Here is a 22,247-nt window from a genome sequence, read left to right on the forward strand (position 1 = left end):
AGTCAGACAGAGCTGGCCTTCTTCAACTCGCATCATAACTCCCCAATCCTGCTGTCTCTCCTTTTGGATCCAAGGGGCTCCTACAGCCTCTCTGAAGCAGCAAGAGCTGCTAAGCTGAGACACAAGTCTGTATGGAGGGCAGCTGCTTTGGTACTGCTGCCAAAGCTTGACTCTGCCTTCTCGTGCCTTATACTGGTGCCAGTCTCGAGCTACATATGTCCTGAGAAGGATATTCCACCTCCTTGCTCTTTCCAGATGAAAAAGGTTTATTGCAACTCAGCTGCTAGGGAAGGATATTCAGATTGCAGTTTAACATCTTACAGAAATGTTTCAATTGGAATGATGCTTCTGTGAGCCCTTCTTTATTGTAATTACTCAGATAAGCTTGACAGCTACATTTTCTCACACATATCCAAGCCAATATCTATCCATCAGGCACAGTCAAATAAGTCTTCTCTAGCACCTTGTCCTCTTTGATTTTAAGCCCAGACCTAAATATTAAACATTGCAGTAGACATCTGTGCCCCAAAATTTATCTGGGACCTCATTTCACAGCGGAGGCCAAGAAACAGACAAGTTACTCCTGATGTTTACAGGTGCAGCACTGGAATTTGCAGACACCTCTCCAGCAGCCAGTATCTGCCCAAACATATTATTTTGGATGCTGAAGTTGACAGTCAAGGATCATAGTGTTCCAAGATCTGCAGGATGCAGACCCATGCAATACAGTTCCCAAATGACACCACAAACATTACAGAGGCACTCAATAGTCCAGTCCATCAGAGGACTCGTCTTGAGGGGCTTCCAAGCCCTGCCTCCTCTTCCCCACCACCACCTCTGCTCTTGGGGCATATGGTGTGGGCTTTGACATTGAGCAGGATCATCAGAGATGGGCAAAATGGTGAATACACAGAGGTTTGCCTAAATGCATGGGAGAGCTGACTGTGCAAAAGAACATCACAGGATGAGAAGAGCAAGCAGAACATCACAGTGGAGCAGCAGACAGCTTGGCTTACCTCATCTCCTGGGACTCTTGGACATCCAGCTGCAGAGAGCTGTGCAGAGACCCTGCAGCACTGCCAACAACGGGACTGACTGCCTTGCGTATGGGGGGGATCAGAGGGAGTCCCATTGACCCCTTCTTCATATCCCCTTGTGTGGCATACTGCAAGGAAGCCTGGAAAGAGAGGAACACAATGCTCACATCAAGCATCCAGCCTTGCCCTCATTCATGGGTCAAGACATTTAGATATACCCTGACAGGAAAAGTCAAACTGATGAAGCAGATTGGCCTAGGATAGGGAAAGGTGTCCTAGGAAAGGGAACTGGTAAGGGAGAGATCCTGTCACACATTTGCCACCTCTCTCCTAGTGCTCATTACTCTGCCAGTGTGGCTATATTCCCAGCTGGAATCCACATGTTTGCCATCAAGATGTTCTGGAGTGCCACTGCCTGCACTGGCCTTTGGGATGGTGTGGGAATGGGTTTAGATCACTGGTCTCTCTTTAGGTACCGAACAGCCAGTGCTGATCTCCAGCCAAGTCCCCCCAAACCCACCCTGCAGGATGTCACAACTGGCTTTTCTCAAGCCCCTCATTTCTTCTGCTGCTGCCCTTCCCTCTTACAGTTCCCCAACAGCCTTTGAGCCCAGAAGCTGCTGAGCTCTTGGGATGCTTGGTGCTCTCCAGCTCCAACACATCCATAATCTCAGGCTCACTGGCAATAAGGAAGTTCAGCAGAGCTCCCTGCCCTGCTGCTCTCTGCAAGGTCTCTGTCTGCTCAAGTTGCTCCAGGGCCCCCATGCCATGGCAGCAAAGGGGGCTGTAGGCAGCTGGGGCAGATGCACACCATTCCTTAAGTGTCCCATCATTTCTGGCACAGCTCTAGAGCCAAATCAGGATCTGTACGAACTCTAGGGAACAGATCAGTTTCTGTCAAGGATACATTGGGCCCTTCTTCAGCAAGGCTGAAATCAAGAACACAAGCCTTTGACTGGACATTTTGTCTACCAAAGATGTAATTCATCTGCCTCCTCCTGCACCCCAAGGCAAACCCAAAACACCTGCAAGTGCTGGTCCTGCTGCAAAGGCAATCGTGTGGCTGGGCTCTGGGCTGCTCTCCACACACCCACCTCCCAACCCTTCCCTCTGGACAAAGCCATGCCAGAGCACACAGCTGCCCAGAAGCTGATGAACTCTAGAAAAAGCATCAGAGACAGCTGTGCAGAAGGCCATGGCTATACAGCTCAAAAGCTGAGACAACCTGGAACTGACTTTGCAGAACTGCCTGTTCCAGCAAACACCTTTTCCATCTAAACAAGACGCAGCTGACAGAAAACACCACCAAGGGATAGACTTGGTCCACAGATATCAATAGGTTACTGAAGGTAGAAGGATTGCTTAGCTGGAGTGGACAGCTTTAGCAGCTCTGGCTGCTTGTTGGTGTTTTTTCAGCTACAAGACAGAGGAGGAAGTACAACAGAGCCCAGAAACAATTCAAAGATCTCTCCTGCTATTGACACACGCTGAGGACATGAAGTCTGCATTACACACCCATTGCAAAGACAGCCAGAAGCACAGTGTCCAGCTGAGCTCATCCTTAGCTCAGCTGCTTCCTTTGCTGTATACCACAGGAAAATGTCTAAAAAGTCTCCCTACAACACATAATCTGAAAATATGTCACACCAGACATAGCTTGGGTCTCCTTACCTTACAAATTTTTCCTTCTGAACACAGCTCCTGCTTGTTTCTTCTGCCATCATCACCAGTGTCATTTTTCCCATTCTCTTGCTCTACACTGAAGATTTTAATTGTGTTAGAAGCAGGAGAGCTCTTCTGGATGGGAGGCAACGGTTTAGATGGAAGGAGCATGCAGGGAGGTGGCCGCACCAACTTGGAAAATATGAACCTCGTCAGGCCTGCAATGTGGAGATAAAAAATAGAACAGAGGCTGCGATGCAAACCTAAGGCATCTGAAGCTCCATATTCCATGGGACACACTTCCTGGAAACTTCTATATAGCTGCCCAGGGAAACATGCTCCTGCCAGCAGCCCCTTGAGGCAGGCCAGGGGCACACCCTGAGCCACTTGCACAGAGCTGCCAGGGGAACAGCCTGGCCTCTGGCTGCCCTGGGACAGCAGGGAGCCCAGAGCCCTGTGCTTTCCAGCAATGGCTCAGCTGCACATGCAGCCTCCTGCTCCTCTCCCTGCCCCACAGCTGAGCAGCCCTACAGCTCCACGGGGCACTGGGAGCAGCACAGCTGATGGCAGGGGAGAACTGCAGGGCAGAACTGTTCCCTGGCAATGTGCACAGGCTCTGCAGGCTGGCACAAGACCCTTCCTCCTCCCAGAGAGCAGCCCAGCTCCCACCTTACCTCTGTGTGAGGCTGAACCATGCTCACAAGGGAACAGGTAAGTTGGGTGAACTCCCACCTTTACAATGAATCCATCTAATGGATGAGGCATCCAGGAGTTTTTTTTAAATTATTCAGAAGATTGCTTTGTTGGCTTTTTCAGGAAATTACCATCACTATAATTACTGTGAACTGTATGGAAGTGGAAAGCCTGGAGAGAGCTTCTACTGCCTTGCTCATGTGTTCCTCATTCTCCCCACACCCCCACCTCCTCCCACCAGTACTTCGGGATCCCTTTCCTTCCAAACAGTTGGCAACCCACAGTGGTCTCCAGAATTTGACAATTACACCTGGGAAATATTTGCTTTCCAAATGTAGATTTCATGGCACTTGTTTCTGTAACTCCCACTCAGTTCTGGGTTTCGTTTTGTTGGTTGCTTTTATTTCCCTTTACAACAAAGGAAGTGCAGGCACATGAACGATGGCACTCCACATCAGAGGTAAAAGAAGCTTTGCACTCCCCATTACAGTTCCCCAGTATTCAGGGACCCCATATCCATAGGGGACGAATCGGCTTTCGAATGTGTTCCCTGCTTTCTTTCCTGCAGAGACACCCAAACCGAACATAAACATGACCTGCATCAAAACATTTCTGATCATTGCAGTTTAAAGCCAATTCAAAATTTTCTTGTTGGCAAGGACATAGGGCAGATCATAGAAATAAAACCTTTTGTAAATCTGTATTTCTTTATCCCTCTCGAAGGAGCAGGTCTTTTATAATAGCGCAATTGGTAAGGTTTAATGATTTAGCTCATTTCTGGTAAAGAACTAATCCAGCAAAAATATCAACTTACATTGTGAATAACACTTCTCCCTGACTCCATTAAGCATTCCAACTGCATAAGAGCAATTAAGGAGTTATTCCAAAGGGGCTGTACCCAGGATTTGGCAGAACTAACCCTAAGCAAAGGGCCCAGAGGATCTGATCTCTTTTTCTGCAACTGCAAAGTTATTTCTTCAAGTCTCATTTCTCCTATCATGACATGCCCAGAAATGGCAAAGGAGCAACAGACTTTGATTGAGGCTTTCAGCTTGAAGGCATTGGCTGGCACAGATGCACCAGAGACTGCATTTCCTCTGGCACAATTCTATTTGTCAGGGATCAGGCAAGGCAGGGACAGGGGACAAGGCAGAAAGCATCTCCTCCCCCAGCCTCAGCCTGCACCACTGACACAGGCAGAGAGATTTCAGTCAGCCAAGAGATTTGTCATTGTGAACCTGCCATAGGTGGCTTTGGGCTTGTGCTGTCAGAGCATGACAAACTCAGACCATGCATAGGCTGCATCCATTTGGAAGTCTCCTTCTCCTTAAGTGGAAAATTCACAAGGACTTTGTGTCAGAGACGGTTTCCCTATTTCTCCCAGTACAAAACCAGGCAATGTCCATGAATCTCCCTGAGATTTCAAAGGGTTAATCTCAGAAATGACCCCCAAGGAAAGGTTTTCCACTTTAAGGAGAGGAGAGTATATTGGCAATATCGCTGCTAATTTTAACACTAGAAAGGCAGCAACGAGATAAAAGGCATGTGCAGGATGGAGAGGAATGTTTCCTTTTCCTGCACGACATTTCCAGGGCTCCAAGATACCACTCCAGCTCCTGCCACCTAACACTTCACATTGGAGGAATTTGCACAGCATCAACAGAGCTCACTCCAAGTGACTCTGGGCTCAGGGAGAGTCCATTGAGCCCATTAAGGAATTGAAACAAATGAGAAGAGATTTTGAAAAGAATGGTTTTTAACCAAGCTTTCAAAATGCCATCTCTGCATCAAGATTCCAATGATCATTTTGGGACACACATGCCCTGTACCTACCTGCATGTTCAGAGTCCTTCTCTTTGCTTCTGCTGCTGGATCCTGGCCTTGAGAAAATGGAGAACAAAACAAGATATGAGGAAGTGGAAGGAGAAGGTAGGAGTGTAGAAGAGGTGTAGTGTGAAAGGAGGCAATCCTTTTTTGCATGGTCACTCTGATGGAGGAGAAAATGCAACACATAAACCCAAGAAGATGCAAAGCTGATTAATTGTCCTTAAGCTTTCAGTTGCTGCAGTCAGACAGAGCTGGCCTTCTTCAACTCGCATCATAACTCCCCAATCCTGCTGTCTCTCCTTTTGGATCCAAGGGGCTCCTACAGCCTCTCTGAAGCAGCAAGAGCTGCTAAGCTGAGACACAAGTCTGTATGGAGGGCAGCTGCTTTGGTACTGCTGCCAAAGCTTGACTCTGCCTTCTCGTGCCTTATACTGGTGCCAGTCTCGAGCTACATATGTCCTGAGAAGGATATTCCACCTCCTTGCTCTTTCCAGATGAAAAAGGTTTATTGCAACTCAGCTGCTAGGGAAGGATATTCAGATTGCAGTTTAACATCTTACAGAAATGTTTCAATTGGAATGATGCTTCTGTGAGCCCTTCTTTATTGTAATTACTCAGATAAGCTTGACAGCTACATTTTCTCACACATATCCAAGCCAATATCTATCCATCAGGCACAGTCAAATAAGTCTTCTCTAGCACCTTGTCCTCTTTGATTTTAAGCCCAGACCTAAATATTAAACATTGCAGTAGACATCTGTGCCCCAAAATTTATCTGGGACCTCATTTCACAGCGGAGGCCAAGAAACAGACAAGTTACTCCTGATGTTTACAGGTGCAGCACTGGAATTTGCAGACACCTCTCCAGCAGCCAGTATCTGCCCAAACATATTATTTTGGATGCTGAAGTTGACAGTCAAGGATCATAGTGTTCCAAGATCTGCAGGATGCAGACCCATGCAATACAGTTCCCAAATGACACCACAAACATTACAGAGGCACTCAATAGTCCAGTCCATCAGAGGACTCGTCTTGAGGGGCTTCCAAGCCCTGCCTCCTCTTCCCCACCACCACCTCTGCTCTTGGGGCATATGGTGTGGGCTTTGACATTGAGCAGGATCATCAGAGATGGGCAAAATGGTGAATACACAGAGGTTTGCCTAAATGCATGGGAGAGCTGACTGTGCAAAAGAACATCACAGGATGAGAAGAGCAAGCAGAACATCACAGTGGAGCAGCAGACAGCTTGGCTTACCTCATCTCCTGGGACTCTTGGACATCCAGCTGCAGAGAGCTGTGCAGAGACCCTGCAGCACTGCCAACAACGGGACTGACTGCCTTGCGTATGGGGGGGATCAGAGGGAGTCCCATTGACCCCTTCTTCATATCCCCTTGTGTGGCATACTGCAAGGAAGCCTGGAAAGAGAGGAACACAATGCTCACATCAAGCATCCAGCCTTGCCCTCATTCATGGGTCAAGACATTTAGATATACCCTGACAGGAAAAGTCAAACTGATGAAGCAGATTGGCCTAGGATAGGGAAAGGTGTCCTAGGAAAGGGAACTGGTAAGGGAGAGATCCTGTCACACATTTGCCACCTCTCTCCTAGTGCTCATTACTCTGCAAGTGTGGCTACATTCCCAGCTGGAATCCACATGTTTGCCATCAAGATGTTCTGGAGTGCCACTGCCTGCACTGGCCTTTGGGATGGTATGGGAATGGGTTTAGATCACTGGTCTCTCTTTAGGTACCGAACAGCCAGTGCTGATCTCCAGCCAAGTCCCCCCAAACCCACCCTGCAGGATGTCACAACTGGCTTTTCTCAAGCCCCTCATTTCTTCTGCTGCTGCCCTTCCCACTTACAGTTCCCCAACAGCCTTTGAGCCCAGAAGCTGCTGAGCTCTTGGGATGCTTGGTGCTCTCCAGCTCCAACACATCCATAATCTCAGGCTCACTGGCAATAAGGAAGTTCAGCAGAGCTCCCTGCCCTGCTGCTCTCTGCAAGGTCTCTGTCTGCTCAAGTTGCTCCAGGGCCCCCATGCCATGGCAGCAAAGGGGGCTGTAGGCAGCTGGGGCAGATTCACACCATTCCTTAAGTGTCCCATCATTTCTGGCACAGCTCTAGAGCCAAATCAGGACCTGTACGAACTCTAGGGAACAGATCAGTTTCTGTCAAGGATACATTGGGCCCTTCTTCAGCAAGGCTGAAATCAAGAACACAAGCCTTTGACTGGACATTTTGTCTACCAAAGATGTACTTCATCTGCCTCCTCCTGCACCCCAAGGCAAACCCAAAAAAACTGCAGGTGCTGGTCCTGCTGCAAAGGCAATCGTGTGGCTGGGCTCTGGGCTGCTCTCCACACACCCACCTCCCAACCCTTCCTTCTGGACAAAGCCATGCCAGAACACACAGCTGCCCAGAAGCTGATGAACTCTAGAAAAAGCATCAGAGACAGCTGTGCAGAAGGCCATGGCTGTACAACTCAAAAGCTGAGACAACCTGGAACTGACTTTGCAGGACTGCCTCTTCCAGCAAACACCTTTTCCATCCAAACAAGACGCAGCTGATAGAAAACACCACCAAGGGATAGACTTGGTTCTCAGATATCCATAGATTACACTGCAGAAGGATTGCTTACCCAGAACTTTAGCTACTCTGACTCCTTGTTGCTGTTTTCTCAACCATAAAACAGAGGAAGAAGCACAACAGAGCCCGGAAATCATTCAAAGAGCTCTCCTGCTATTGACACACGCTGAGGACATGAAGTCTGCACTATATGCCCTTTGCAAGGCAGCCTGAAGCACAGTGTCCAGGTGAGCTCATCCTTGGCTCAGACGCCTCTCTGGTGTCACACCACAGGAAAATGGCCTCTGATCTCTGCTTACAACACATAATCTGAAAATCTATCACACAGGACTTCACTTTATTTCCTCACCTCATGTCGTTTTCCCTCTGAATCCAGCTCCTGTTCTTTTCTGCTGTTATCATCATAGCCAGTGCCATTTTTCCCACTGTCCTGCTCTCCACTGCAGATCTTGCTTGGTCCGGCAGTAGGAAAGCTCTTCCTGATGGGAGGCAAAGGCTTGGAGGGAAGGAGCACAGAGGGATTTGCCAGGGAAAACCTCTTGGCAAGAGGGTAGCCAGTGAGGTCTGCAAAATGGAAACAGAAGAGTAACAGAGGATGTGTTGCAAACCTAAGGCATCTGAAGCTCTACATTTCATAGGACACATTTCCTGGAAACTTCTATATAGCTGCCCAGGGAAACATGCTCCTGCCAGCAGCCCCTTGAGGCAGGCCAGGGGCACACCCTGAGCCACTTGCACAGAGCTGCCAGGGGAACAGCCTGGCCTCTGGGCTGCCCTGGGACAGCAGGGAGCCCAGAGCCCTGTGCTTTCCAGCAATGGCTCAGCTGCACATGCAGCCTCCTGCTCCTCTCCCTGCCCCACAGCTGAGCAGCCCTACAGCTCCACGGGGCACTGGGAGCAGCACAGCTGATGGCAGGGGATAACTGCAGGGCAGAACTGCTCCCTGGCAAAGTGCACAGGCTCTGCAGGCTGGCACAAGACCCTTCCTCCTGCCAGAGAGCAGCCCAGCTCCCACCTTACCTCTGTGTGAGGCTGAACCATGCTCACAAGGGAACAGGTAAGTTGGGTGAACTCCCACCTTTACAATGAATCCATCTAATGGATGAGGCATCCAGGAGTTTTTTTAAATTATTCAGAAGATTGCTTTGTTGGCTTTTTCAGGAAATTACCATCACTATAATTACTGTGAACTGTATGGAAGTGGAAAGCCTGGAGAGAGCTTCTACTGCCTTGCTCATGTGTTCCTCATTCTCCCCACACCCCCACCTCCTCCCACCAGTACTTCGGGATCCCTTTCCTTCCAAACAGTTGGCAACCCACAGTGGTCTCCAGAATTTGACAATTACACCTGGGAAATATTTGCTTTCCAAATGTAGATTTCATGGCACTTGTTTCTGTAACTCCCACTCAGTTCTGGGTTTCGTTTTGTTGGTTGCTTTTATTTCCCTTTACAACAAAGGAAGTGCAGGCACATGAACGATGGCACTCCACATCAGAGGTAAAAGAAGCTTTGCACTCCCCATTACAGTTCCCCAGTATTCAGGGACCCCATATCCATAGGGGACGAATCGGCTTTCGAATGTGTTCCCTGCTTTCTTTCCTGCAGAGACACCCAAACCGAACATAAACATGACCTGCATCAAAACATTTCTGATCATTGCAGTTTAAAGCCAATTCAAAATTTTCTTGTTGGCAAGGACATAGGGCAGATCATAGAAATAAAACCTTTTGTAAATCTGTATTTCTTTATCCCTCTCGAAGGGGAAGGTCTTTTATAACAGCGCAATTGGTAAGGTTTAATGATTTAGCTCATTTCTGGTAAAGAACTAATCCAGCAAAAATATCAACTTACATTGTGAATAACACTTCTCCCTGACTCCATTAAGCATTCCAACTGCATAAGAGCAATTAAGGAGTTATTCCAAAGGGGCTGTACCCAGGATTTGGCAGAACTAACCCTAAGCAAAGGGCCCAGAGGATCTGATCTCTTTTTCTGCAACTGCAAAGTTATTTCTTCAAGTCTCATTTCTCCTATCATGACATGCCCAGAAATGGCAAAGGAGCAACAGACTTTGATTGAGGCTTTCAGCTTGAAGGCATTGGCTGGCACAGATGCACCAGAGACTGCATTTCCTCTGGCACAATTCTATTTGTCAGGGATCAGGCAAGGCAGGGACAGGGGACAAGGCAGAAAGCATCTCCTCCCCCAGCCTCAGCCTGCACCACTGACACAGGCAGAGAGATTTCAGTCAGCCAAGAGATTTGTCATTGTGAACCTGCCATAGGTGGCTTTGGGCTTCTGCTGTCAGAGCATGACAAACTCAGACCATGCATAGGCTGCATCCATTTGGAAGTCTCCTTCTCCTTAAGTGGAAAATTCACAAGGACTTTGTGTCAGAGACGGTTTCCCTATTTCTCCCAGTACAAAACCAGGCAATGTCCATGAATCTCCTTGAGATTTCAAAGGGTTAATCTCAGAAACGACCCCCAAGGAAAGGTTTTCCACTTTAAGGAGAGGAGAGTATATTGGCAATATCGCTGCTAATTTTAACACTAGAAAGGCAGCAACGAGATAAAAGGCATGTGCAAGATGGTGAGGAATGTTTCCTTTTCTTGCACGACATTTCCAGGGCTCCAAGATACCACTCCAGCTCCTGCCACCTAACACTTCACATTGGAGGAATTTGCACAGCATCAACAGAGCTCACTCCAAGTGACTCTGGGCTCAGGGAGAGTCCATTGAGCCCATTAAGGAATTGAAACAAATGAGAAGAGATTTTGAAAAGAATGGTTTTTAACCAAGCTTTCAAAATGCCATCTCTGCATCAAGATTCCAATGATCATTTTGGGACACACATGCCCTGTACCTACCTGCATGTTCAGAGTCCTTCTCTTTGCTTCTGCTGCTGGATCCTGGCCTTGAGAAAATGGAGAACAAAACAAGATATGAGGAAGTGGAAGGAGAAGGTAGGAGTGTAGAAGAGGTGTAGTGTGAAAGGAGGCAATCCTTTTTTGCATGGTCACTCTGATGGAGGAGAAAATGCAACACATAAACCCAAGAAGATGCAAAGCTGATTAATTGTCCTTAAGCTTTCAGTTGCTGCAGTCAGACAGAGCTGGCCTTCTTCAACTCGCATCATAACTCCCCAATCCTGCTGTCTCTCCTTTTGGATCCAAGGGGCTCCTACAGCCTCTCTGAAGCAGCAAGAGCTGCTAAGCTGAGACACAAGTCTGTATGGAGGGCAGCTGCTTTGGTACTGCTGCCAAAGCTTGACTCTGCCTTCTCGTGCCTTATACTGGTGCCAGTCTCGAGCTACATATGTCCTGAGAAGGATATTCCACCTCCTTGCTCTTTCCAGATGAAAAAGCCTTTTTCCAACTCAGCTGCTAGGGAAGGATATTCAGATTGCAGTTTAACATCTTACAGAAATGTTTCAATTGGAATGATGCTTCTGTGAGCCCTTCTTTATTGTAATTACTCAGATAAGCTTGACAGCTACATTTTCTCACACATATCCAAGCCAATATCTATCCATCAGGCACAGTCAAATAAGTCTTCTCTAGCACCTTGTCCTCTTTGATTTTAAGCCCAGACCTAAATATTAAACATTGCAGTAGACATCTGTGCCCCAAAATTTATCTGGGACCTCATTTCACAGCGGAGGCCAAGAAACAGACAAGTTACTCCTGATGTTTACAGGTGCAGCACTGGAATTTGCAGACACCTCTCCAGCAGCCAGTATCTGCCCAAACATATTATTTTGGATGCTGAAGTTGACAGTCAAGGATCATAGTGTTCCAAGATCTGCAGGATGCAGACCCATGCAATACAGTTCCCAAATGACACCACAAACATTACAGAGGCACTCAATAGTCCAGTCCATCAGAGGATGTGGGAGTCCAGAGTATTCCTCTGGCTTCCTTGGAAGGTTTAAGACCCCCCTGGCGGGGTCCCCAAGGACCCTGGAATGGGACCCAGGTGTCTCGGGGGCTGGATTTGGCTCCTTGGACCAGTTTGCCAACATTGAGAGAAGAAATGCAAGCCACAAAAGTAAATAGAGTGTAAATTAGACTGTTAGAATGTAGAATTAGCAGATTTCTAGAATGTTTGTGATAAGGGACACGTGGCCAACATGGAGAATTGGGGGTGTGGATATTCTTCCTCCTTCTTCTCCGTGTCATCCATGCTGGGTGACACGCTGGCACTTTTAGATTGGATGAGAACAGATCTGGACCATGTAACAAGATTGTATTGTATTGGGGGTCATTTGTAAATACCTAGTACGTAGTTTAGACTATAAAAGATAAGTCCTGCCTCTGCCAGGCGGATTCTGCCATGGACGTCTGGCGAGCAGACTGCTGTTCGCTGGACAAAGCATTCCTGAGATAAGCAACAATAAACAACCATGAAAACCTCTAAGAACAGCCTCCTGCAGTCTCTCATCGGCGGGCATTGGAAAGAGCTGGGTTCCAGACCACCTGAGTGTCCTCCAGAGGTGATCTCAGGTCTAAGGAGACACCTCAGGATGTGACAAGAGGACTCGTCTTGAGGGGCTTCCAAGCCCTGCCTCCTCTTCCCCACCACCACCTCTGCTCTTGGGGCATATGGTGTGGGCTTTGACATTGAGCAGGATCATCAGAGATGGGCAAAATGGTGAATACACAGAGGTTTGCCTAAATGCATGGGAGAGCTGACTGTGCAAAAGGACCTCCCAGGACGAGAAGAGCAAGCAGAACATCACAGTGGAGCAGCAGACAGCTTGGCTTACCTCATCTCCTGGGACTCTTGGACATCCAGCTGCAGAGAGCTGTGTAGAGACCCTGCAGCACTGCCAACAACGGGACTGACTGCCTTGCGTATGGGGGGGATCAGAGGGAGTCCCATTGACCCCTTCTTCATATCCCCTTGTGTGGCATACTGCAAGGAAGCCTGGAAAGAGAGGAACACAATGCTCACATCAAGCATCCAGCCTTGCCCTCATTCATGGGTCAAGACATTTAGATATACCCAGACAGGAAAAGTCAAACTGATGAAGCAGATTGGCCTAGGATAGGGAAAGTTGTCCTAGGAAAGGGAACTGGTAAGGGAGAGATCCTGTCACACATTTGCCACCTCTCTCCTAGTGCTCATTACTCTGCAAGTGTGGCTACATTCCCAGCTGGAATCCACATGTTTGCCATCAAGATGTTCTGGAGTGCCACTGCCTGCACTGGCCTTTGGGATGGTATGGGAATGGGTTTAGATCACTGGTCTCTCTTTAGGTACCGAACAGCCAGTGCTGATCTCCAGCCAAGTCCCCCCAAACCCACCCTGCAGGATGTCACAACTGGCTTTTCTCAAGCCCCTCATTTCTTCTGCTGCTGCCCTTCCCACTTACAGTTCCCCAACAGCCTTTGAGCCCAGAAGCTGCTGAGCTCTTGGGATGCTTGGTGCTCTCCAGCTCCAACACATCCATAATCTCAGGCTCACTGGCAATAAGGAAGTTCAGCAGAGCTCCCTGCCCTGCTGCTCTCTGCAAGGTCTCTGTCTGCTCAAGTTGCTACAGGGCCCCCAAAAAGAGGGCTGTAGGCAGCTGGGGCAGATGCACACCATTCCTTAAGTGTCCCATCATTTCTGGCACAGCTCTAGAGCCAAATCAGGACCTGTACGAACTCTAGGGAACAGATCAGTTTCTGTCAAGGATACATTGGGCCCTTCTTCAGCAAGGCTGAAATCAAGAACACAAGCCTTTGACTGGACATTTTGTCTACCAAAGATGTAATTCATCTGCCTCCTCCTGCACCCCAAGGCAAACCCAAAACACCTGCAAGTGCTGGTCCTGCTGCAAAGGCAATCGTGTGGCTGGGCTCTGGGCTGCTCTCCACACACCCACCTCCCAACCCTTCCTTCTGGACAAAGCCATGCCAGAGCACACAGCTGCCCAGAAGCTGATGAACTCTAGAAATAGCATCAGAGACAACTGTGCAGAAGGCCATGGCTGTACAACTCAAAAGCTGAGACAACCTGGAACTGACTTTGCAGGACTGCCTCTTCCAGCAAACACCTTTTCCATCTAAACAAGACGCAGCTGACAGAAAACACCACCAAGACATAGACTTGGTTCACAGATATCCATAGGTTACTGAAGGTAGAAGGATTGCTTGCCCAGAACTTTAGCTACTCTGACTCCTTGTTGCCGTTTTCTCAACCATAAAACAGAGGAAGAAGCACAACAGAGCCCGGAAATCATTCAAAGAGCTCTCCTGCTATTGACACATGCTGAGGACATGAAGTCTGCACTATATGCCCTTTGCAAGGCAGCCTGAAGCACAGTGTCCAGGTGAGCTCATCCTTGGCTCAGACACCTCTCTGGTGTCACACCACAGGAAAATGGCCTCTGATCTCTGCTTACAACACATAATCTGAAAATCTATCACACAGGACTTCACTTTATTTCCTCACCTCATGTCGTTTTCCCTCTGAATCCAGCTCCTGTTCTTTTCTGCTGTTATCATCATAGCCAGTGCCATTTTTCCCACTGTCCTGCTCTCCACTGCAGATCTTGCTTGGTCCGGCAGTAGGAAAGCTCTTCCTGATGGGAGGCAAAGGCTTGGAGGGAAGGAGCACAGAGGGATTTGCCAGGGAAAACCTCTTGGCAAGAGGGTAGCCAGTGAGGTCTGCAAAATGGAAACAGAAGAGTAACAGAGGATGTGTTGCAAACCTAAGGCATCTGAAGCTCTACATTTCATAGGACACATTTCCTGGAAACTTCTATATAGCTGCCCAGGGAAACATGCTCCTGCCAGCAGCCCCTTGAGGCAGGCCAGGGGCACACCCTGAGCCACTTGCACAGAGCTGCCAGGGGAACAGCCTGGCCTCTGGGCTGCCCTGGGACAGCAGGGAGCCCAGAGCCCTGTGCTTTCCAGCAATGGCTCAGCTGCACATGCAGCCTCCTGCTCCTCTCCCTGCCCCACAGCTGAGCAGCCCTACAGCTCCACGGGGCACTGGGAGCAGCACAGCTGATGGCAGGGGAGAACTGCAGGGCAGAACTGCTCCCTGGCAAAGTGCACAGGCTCTGCAGGCTGGCACAAGACCCTTCCTCCTCCCAGAGAGCAGCCCAGCTCCCACCTTACCTCTGTGTGAGGCTGAGCCATGCTCACAAGGGAACAGGTGAGTTAGGTGAACTCCCACCTTTATACCACCATCAACACATCTAATGGGTGAGGCAGTTAAGGGTTATTTAACTTTTAAGAAAATTTGTTTGGTTTTGTTTTTCTTCAAATAGCCCGTGTCTAATTCCTCTAATCACTATTGTATTAAGAATTCTGAATGGAAATGCTGAAGGATCCAATGATAAGGGGAGAACAAAGATTCCTGCTTGTCATTGGCCTTTTGTGAATACTCAGAAAATACCCCCACAGCTGTGACTGGCATTTCTGCACACCACAGAGAGCTCTCAGCAAGCTGGCAGTCCTTGCTGGTGTTTTTGTAGCACTGTAGTAGCATCCTCAGGGTTGGACCCAATCACCATGCAGAGGAAGAACAGGAAATTTATCTGTACAGGGACCGAACATTGAAGGCAAACAAAGAAACAGGACTTGCATCTCCAGACCATGTCCAATTTGTGCTCATCTGTGGCCACAGTCCCGTTCCTGGCTGACACTATGAGTGATTTGGCTGCTGTCCAAAAGGAGGAAGCAGAGTAAACTCATGACAGAATGTTGTGATGCCATGGGTGTCCTTGCAGGATCACCTATAATTGTCAGCCACCAACTCTGATACAGAGCCAGCACTTACCACCATGGACCAGTTTTCCCTGAAATCTGATGGGTTTTTTTTCCATTTGGCTCAGGCCTTTTATCTCCTTTCTATCCTTACCTTTTCCTTCAGTGGTGTTTCCTTTTCCAGTAAAGTCCATGTTTGACCCCGTGCTTCTGTCTCACAGAAGTATCTGGGGTTGATTTTGGGAACTCTCTTGCAGTCGACAGAGACAGGAGCCTGGTCCCCAGCCCCAGAACAAGGTGGGGTGACTCCAGTCGCCAGCAGTGGGCACAGACAGGCAGAGCCAGACGCGTCTCCCGCTGCTGTGTCCATGTCACCCACAACCTTCCCAGCCCCAGCGCGGGGCTGCCCCTTTGTGACGCGCTCGCCCGTGGTTCTCTCGTTTCCATGGCCACAGAACCCCCACCCCAACTCCATCCCTTTCCCTTCCCAAGGGCAGCCAGCCCTGGGCCCGGCCCAGCCAGGCCTGAGGGTTTGACACTGTCTAGGAAGTTGATGCTTTTCAAAGCTGCTTTTCAAGGCCTTGATTTCTGGAATTCTCACTCACTTCTGGGTTGCAGCTTGTTGGTTGGGGATTTGGTTTATTTCGCTTCACAAGAAATAAAGTGGTGAGACACAAACAATGGCACCAGGCGTTGGAAGTAAAAGAAGCTTTGCACTCCCCAGTAGATGACCCCTGAATTCAGTTTGCCATTTTCTTTAGGGAACACATTGACCATCCAAATGTTCCACTTTTGCTCTGCTTTATTGTTCTAGCGGTTTATTCCCTGCTTTCCTTATTGCCGAGACATTGAAACCCAACGGAAACAAGATCTGCTAGAAAACATTTCTGACCTTGGCAGCTCCTGACAATTCAAAATTTTCCTTAATGGAAATAGCACGGGGCAGGTCATTCTGAAATACTCTCCAAAAGAGTGGTTAAAACTAATCATGTTTGATTTGGCAGAACTAAGCCTGAGCCAAGGGACCAGTGGGTCTGATCCCTTTTTCTGCATCAGCAACGTTATTTCTTCAAGTCTTATCTCTCCTATCTAGTCAAAGAAGCTTTGCACTCTGTATTAGATGCTCCCCATATTCACTGGGCCAATATGATTAGTGTATCTGTAGGGTGGAAATTGGCCATGCAAAGATTTGTGGCTGGGGTTTATTCCTGCTTTCTTTCCTGCAGATACACCCAAATCCAGCATTGCAACAACAGCCTCAAAACAATTCTCATTTTGACTGTCCCTGAAAATTCAGAACCATACTCAGAGTGTTTCCTTGTTCCCCGGGACAGGCTCCAAGGCTGGGCTGTCACTTCACAGAATGAAGAAGAGCTGCTGCACTTGCCAGCAGCTCAGAGGGCTCACGATCAGTGCTTTGAGTGCAGCTTTTGTGCACACTCTGCCTCCCTGAGCTGAGCAGCATTCCTGGGCATGGACACTCCTGCTGCAGCCAACATCCTCCCAGCACAGCTGCAGGAATGAGATTGCAGCAAGTCCTGGCTGAAGGAGTCTCCAGTCTGCTGCAGCCCTTCACCTGCAGTGGAATCATCTTGTGCTGCCATGGGGGAGCAAAGGGCGCCAGGGGCTCTTTGCAGATGAGGGTCTCCTCAATGTGGTGGTGCTGCTGCTGCTCCCTGGGCCTGATTCAGCTGCTGGTGCCTTCCCCCACAGCTGTATCAGGAGCCTACCACTGACACATGACACTGCCAGTGCAAGTGACAGCCACCGATCCCTGCCATGGCCCTGCCCACAGGGCATCCTGCCTACCAAACTGCTCCAGACAGGTGATGTTAGACAACATAAAAATACGTTCAAACAATGCATTCTCCATATTCTGTCAAAATCATGGCCACACAGCCCACATGATGGGGGCAGAATGCTGTTGGCAGAATGGGGGCAGCCCCAGCAGCTGCTCTCCCCATGGCTGGATGGCCATGGCAGAAGAGGCAAGTCTCTCACCCTGCCCACTGCTGTGGCACCAGTGCTCTGGAGTTGTTCCCACTGAACTCAGGCTGCTGCTACAGTAGCAACATCACTTCACCCATTGGATAACAAAGCCTTGGAATGGCATACAGGACTTGCCCCAAGAGCCAAAAAAAAAAAAAAAAAAAGAGGGCAGTGGGCAGGCAAGTTTGAGTATTTTGCTCCTTTCTAATACAAGTGTACCTGTATTTAAGCAGGGACATTGAGCTAATCCTACTGGGAACTGCTTTGTAAGCCTTGTCTCTAGCAATTGCCACCAGTCCTCAAGATTTTTGCAGGAGAACAATGTAGATAAGATCTTACAACCCATCCATGAGCAAGTCTGAGCCAGAAGTCAAAGCACAAGACAAATACTCCCAAATCTGCCTTCCATAGGGAAAGGAAGCAGAAAAGGAGATAAAACCAGTGCCATTGCAGCTAAATTGCCTGCATTTATCCCATGCTCCAACCTGTCTGTACAAAAGCACCTCAATTCAAACACACAACTTCAGATCAAGGAATAAAAGTGTTTTGACAGCATTTAAAGCCTGAATCCTTTTACTTTCAAGGAAAAGTAGCTGTTAAATTCCTTAAAAGTACAAATGCAGGTGTGTTAGGGACTGCATCCTTCAAAACTAGGAATGGAAGTATAGAATTGCAGAACTGTTTCAATTCAAAAACCCCTTTAAGACCAGAGAATCCCCCTAATAACCTGAGACTGCTAACACTGCCAGGGCCAACACTAAAGCACCAGGACAGGATGCTCTTGGCCTTCTTGGCCACCTGGGCACTCGCTGGCTCACGTTCAGCCACTGCCAGCCAGCACCCCCATGACCTTTTCTGCTGGGCAGCTTTCCAGCCACTCTGCCCCCAGCCTGTAGCCTCCCATGGCTGTTGTGGCCAAAGTGCAGGACGGGGCACTTCACCTTGTTGAACCGCATACAGGTGGCCCCAGCCCATGATCCAGCCTGTCCAGATGTCTCTGCAGACACTTTCTACCCTCCAGCAGATCAACAGTCCCACCCAGCATGGATGCCTCTGTTCCCAGGGAAACTCGCTGACCTGTTTGGCATGGACAATTCTGTGTGGAACCCCGGCCTTGGGAATGGAGGTCTGGGCTCCCGGCCGGCCCAGGAGGCCTCGGCCCAGGAGCCCCAGCAGAGGCAGCTGAGCAGCGCTGCCCCCAGGGTCACTGCCAGGGAGGAGGACAAGGGGAAGGGCCAGCAGGACTCAGCCTCACACAGAGGGAAGGTGGGAGCTGGGCCGCTGTCTAGTGGCCACCCATTAGATGGGTTGACTGTAAAGCTGTGTGTTCACCTCACTCACTTTGTCCTTTTTACCTGATCTATAACTTCTAATTCCCTATCAACAATTCAGAAGAAGGCAAAGAATTCATCGAGAGTGGCATGCTCAGTGCACACTCTGCAGCTTCATCTGACTCCACATCAACAACCCTGCACGGCCGGCAAGGACAGCCACGTGCTGGAGCAGGAGCCCAGCTGGGACACCCAGGTGCTGCCAGGGCTGCAGCAGCTCTCCTGCAAGGAAAGCCTGGCACAGCTGCACTTCTTCAGCCTGCAAAAGAGACTTAGGTTTAGGCTTGACCAGCTGCGGCCGTCCAGCACCTTATGGCAACCTACAAGAAAGCTGGACAGGAACCTTGTACAAGGGCAGGCAGAGAGAGCACAAGGGAGAATGGATCCAAAGCGAAAGAGAGTAGCTTTAGATGAGGGATTCAGAAAGGAGACTTTCCTGGAACAGGTTGCCCAGAGAAGCTGTGCATGCCCCAGCCCTGACAGTGAACCAGGCCAGCCTGGATGGAGCTGTGGACAAGTCGCTCTGCTAAAAGGGGTCCCCAGTCACAGCATGGGGGGTGAAACGACGTGATCTTTCAGGAGCCTTCCAAGCCAAAGCATGCCATGACTCATTGTTTTCTACTTGAAATTTAAATGCTTCGCTCCTGTGCACATTGGCAAAAGCGTCAGAAGAGACCATTCTTCCCTGTGAAATGCTTTGTCTCACCCAAAGAAGAAAGCCACAAGCCAACAGTCTTCTTTATTCCTACATTGCTTTATTTCGTTCTTTCTCTAATAGGAATTTGCTTAATTTCTGTTTTTTGTTTGTTTGTTTGTTTGTTTGTTCGTTTTGTTCCGCGGGGCGGGCGGCGGCTCCTCCTCTGGGTTCCCGAGGCCACGGCGCTCCGGTGGCTCTGCAGCAGCAGCAGCGGCAGCAGCAGCGGCAGCGCCTCTCTCGATCATTTTCCGCTCGACTTCCAGTTCGCTCTCCGTCCCCTTGTCCCGCTCCCACTCCCTCTGCTCGTGTCCCGCCCGTGTTCCGCCGCTCCCAGCCCGGCTCATGCCGCGCCCCGCAAGGCGCCCGTGGCCGAGCCGGCCCCTGCCCGGCGCTCTCCGTTCTGGCTGCGGCGCCTTTTGAAGAGCCTCTGACAGAGCTCCTCGCTCTGCTGGTGCAGGTTTTGGAGCAGCACCGTGTTTTGGATCGGCCCGGCGCTGGCTCTGGCCCGGCCCCGGCCCCGAACGAGACCCCTCCCGCGGCTCCGCCCGCAGCCGCCCCGCAGCCGCCCGGCTCCCGCCCCGTGGCCGGCAGCTTCCCCGCTGCGAGCCCCGCCGCCCGTCAGCTCGGCCGGAGCCCGGGGCGGCTCGGGAAGCAGCAGCGCCCCGGGGCGGGCGGGTGGCCCGGGCGGAGAAGCCTCCCCTGGAGCAGCTCTAGCGGGAGGGCTCGCTGCTGGGGAGCGGCGGCTGCGGCAGCGTTTACACCGGGAGCCGGCTCGCCGACGGCGCCCCGGTAAGAGACGGGGCCGGCTGGGAGCGGGGAGGGGGACGGCGGGCGGCGGGCGGTGAGCTGAGCCCGGCGCTCGCCTTGGCTTGCAGGTGGCCATCAAGCGAGTGGCCCGGGATCGCATGTGGCAGTGGGCGCGGCTGGTGAGTGAGCGGGGCCAGCGGGAGCAGCCGGCAGTCCGTGCCGGGCGGGACGAAGGCCGGGCCCGGCAGGGTGGGTGACAGCCGGGACGCTGCGAGGGCAGCGAGCGTGGAGGGAGCGGGGGCCGCGCAGCGTCCCGGGCCGGGCAGTGGCGAGCTGCGGCGGGGCCGGGCAGGGGGTGCCGAAGGCGCGGCGCAGCATCGGCCCCGCTGACGGCATCGCGGTCCCCCCGCAGCACGACGGCGCCCTTGTGCCCCCGGAGCTGGTGCTGCACTGGATGGTGTCGTGCCCTGGCTTGGGCGGCGTCGTGCGGCTCCTGGATGGGTTGGAGCTGCCCGACGGCTTCGCGCTGGTCCTGGAGCGTGCGGAGCGATGCCGGGACCTGTGGCACTTGCTGGAGGCGGGCGGGTTCCTGCCAGAGCCCGTGGCGCGGGGGCTGTTCCGCCAGGTGCTGCAGGCCGTGCGACACCGCACCAGCCGCGGCGTCCTGCACCGCCGCATCAAGGCCGAGAACGTCCTCGTTGACCTGGCCAGCGGCGAGGCGAAGCTCATGGGCTTGGGCTGTGGCACGATCCTTCAGGACACCTTCTACACCTGGATGGCGGGTGAGCCCAAAGCCGGGGCCCATCCGAGCAGCAGAGGTTCTCCCCTTTGCTGACACAGGGGGAAGACAGACGGAGGGAGGGAGCGGGAATCGTTCTTCAGCCGGCTGCAGCCAAGCTGCTTTTCAGCGTGGACAGGGGCTGGCTGTTGTGGAGCTGACTGGGAGGGAGGGAGCAGCATCGGCCTTATGAGCTGCGCCTCTGTCCCATAGGAAGGCGAGAGTACTACCTACTGGAGTGGATCCTCTTGGGCTGCTGCCATGGCCAGCCAGCCACCATCTGGTCCCTGGGCACCCTGCTCTATCAGCTGGTGTGGAGGCACCTTTCAAATCCGGAGAGGACATCGTGCGGGACCAACTCTTCTTCCCGCCCCAGGTGTCTCAAGGTGGGGATGTGCCTTCAAGGCACGGGAGCAAGAACGGGTTTGGGAGTGGGCAGCTGGCACATCAGCGTCCTGCTCTTGCAGTTAGGGAGGAATTTGATCTCCTGGGCTTAGCAGGAGGAGGTGGCACGTGTGCCTCTGTGCTGCTCACCTCTGAAAGGGAAGGTGGATGGGAAGCTTTGGGTGCAGTTCTGAGCATTCCTGTTGTGGCGTGGGAACTGTAGAATCTGGGAGAGCATGGCCAGGAGCTGACCAGAGGTTTGTGGTTTCTCTCTGCAGAGTGCCAGCACCTCATCAGGTGGTGTTTATGCATGGAGCCTGCAGACAGGCCATGCCCGGAAGACCTTGTAGAGCATTCTTGGCTGCAGATGCCCCACGTGGTGCAGGAGACAGCAGAGATCCATCCCTGTGCACAGTTGGATCCAGGAGCCCAGCAAGGGCCAGCTGCTGGCGTCTCGTGGTGCTCAGAGAAATGCCCAGAGCGTTTCCCTGCGGCCGTGGCGCGGAGCAGAGAGCGCGGCCCAGGAGATGCTTCCGCAGGTCCCCGGTGAGTTGTGGAGGGAGCGGCTCAGGGCTCCCCGTCCTGTTGGAGAAGTCGTGGCACAGGGCGGTGAAGTTGCCCCGGAGTGGAAAAGGGGAAATATCCCCCTGCAGCTCAATGGCATCGTGACGTCCCCGCAAGGCGAGGCACAGCTGGCATGTTCTTGTGGAGCACGACTTGGAGCTGGAGAACGCCATCCTGGAGCTGGCTGCTGGCGGGGCAAAGCCGATGGGCTTTGGTTGCGGCCCCTTCCTGGAGGACACGCTCTGC

General features: G+C 51.2%; 2 protein-coding genes across 3 annotated transcripts in view; one reads left to right on the forward strand and one right to left on the reverse strand.

The window, feature by feature from the left end:
* LOC130251402 (TOG array regulator of axonemal microtubules protein 2-like) overlaps positions 1-15,873 on the reverse strand; it is a 38,405-nt gene extending 22,532 nt beyond the window's left edge. For both annotated transcript variants that reach the window (XM_056487989.1, XM_056487987.1), the window contains exons 1-9: positions 15,666-15,873; positions 14,250-14,464; positions 12,577-12,737; positions 10,679-10,725; positions 8,157-8,371; positions 6,475-6,635; positions 5,226-5,272; positions 2,709-2,917; positions 1,017-1,177 (exon numbers count right to left, since the gene is read on the reverse strand). In XM_056487989.1, the coding sequence (XP_056343964.1) occupies positions 1,017-1,177; positions 2,709-2,917; positions 5,226-5,272; positions 6,475-6,635; positions 8,157-8,371; positions 10,679-10,725; positions 12,577-12,737; positions 14,250-14,464; positions 15,666-15,705 (1,256 nt within the window). In that variant the 5' untranslated portion in view covers positions 15,706-15,873. The remainder of the gene's footprint in view (positions 1-1,016; positions 1,178-2,708; positions 2,918-5,225; positions 5,273-6,474; positions 6,636-8,156; positions 8,372-10,678; positions 10,726-12,576; positions 12,738-14,249; positions 14,465-15,665) is intronic.
* Positions 15,874-20,108: 4,235 nt separating this feature from the next.
* On the forward strand, positions 20,109-21,797 carry LOC130251257 (serine/threonine-protein kinase pim-3-like). Its single transcript, XM_056487760.1, has 4 exons — positions 20,109-20,317; positions 20,688-21,057; positions 21,267-21,439; positions 21,716-21,797. The coding sequence occupies exons 2-4, from the start codon at positions 20,730-20,732 to the stop codon at positions 21,785-21,787; spliced, it is 573 nt and encodes a 190-aa protein (XP_056343735.1). The 5' UTR covers positions 20,109-20,317; positions 20,688-20,729; the 3' UTR covers positions 21,788-21,797.
* Positions 21,798-22,247: the final 450 nt, after the last annotated feature.

This window comes from Oenanthe melanoleuca, chromosome 3, assembly GCF_029582105.1.
Source record: "Oenanthe melanoleuca isolate GR-GAL-2019-014 chromosome 3, OMel1.0, whole genome shotgun sequence".
Classification (NCBI taxonomy): Eukaryota; Metazoa; Chordata; class Aves; order Passeriformes; family Muscicapidae; genus Oenanthe; species Oenanthe melanoleuca.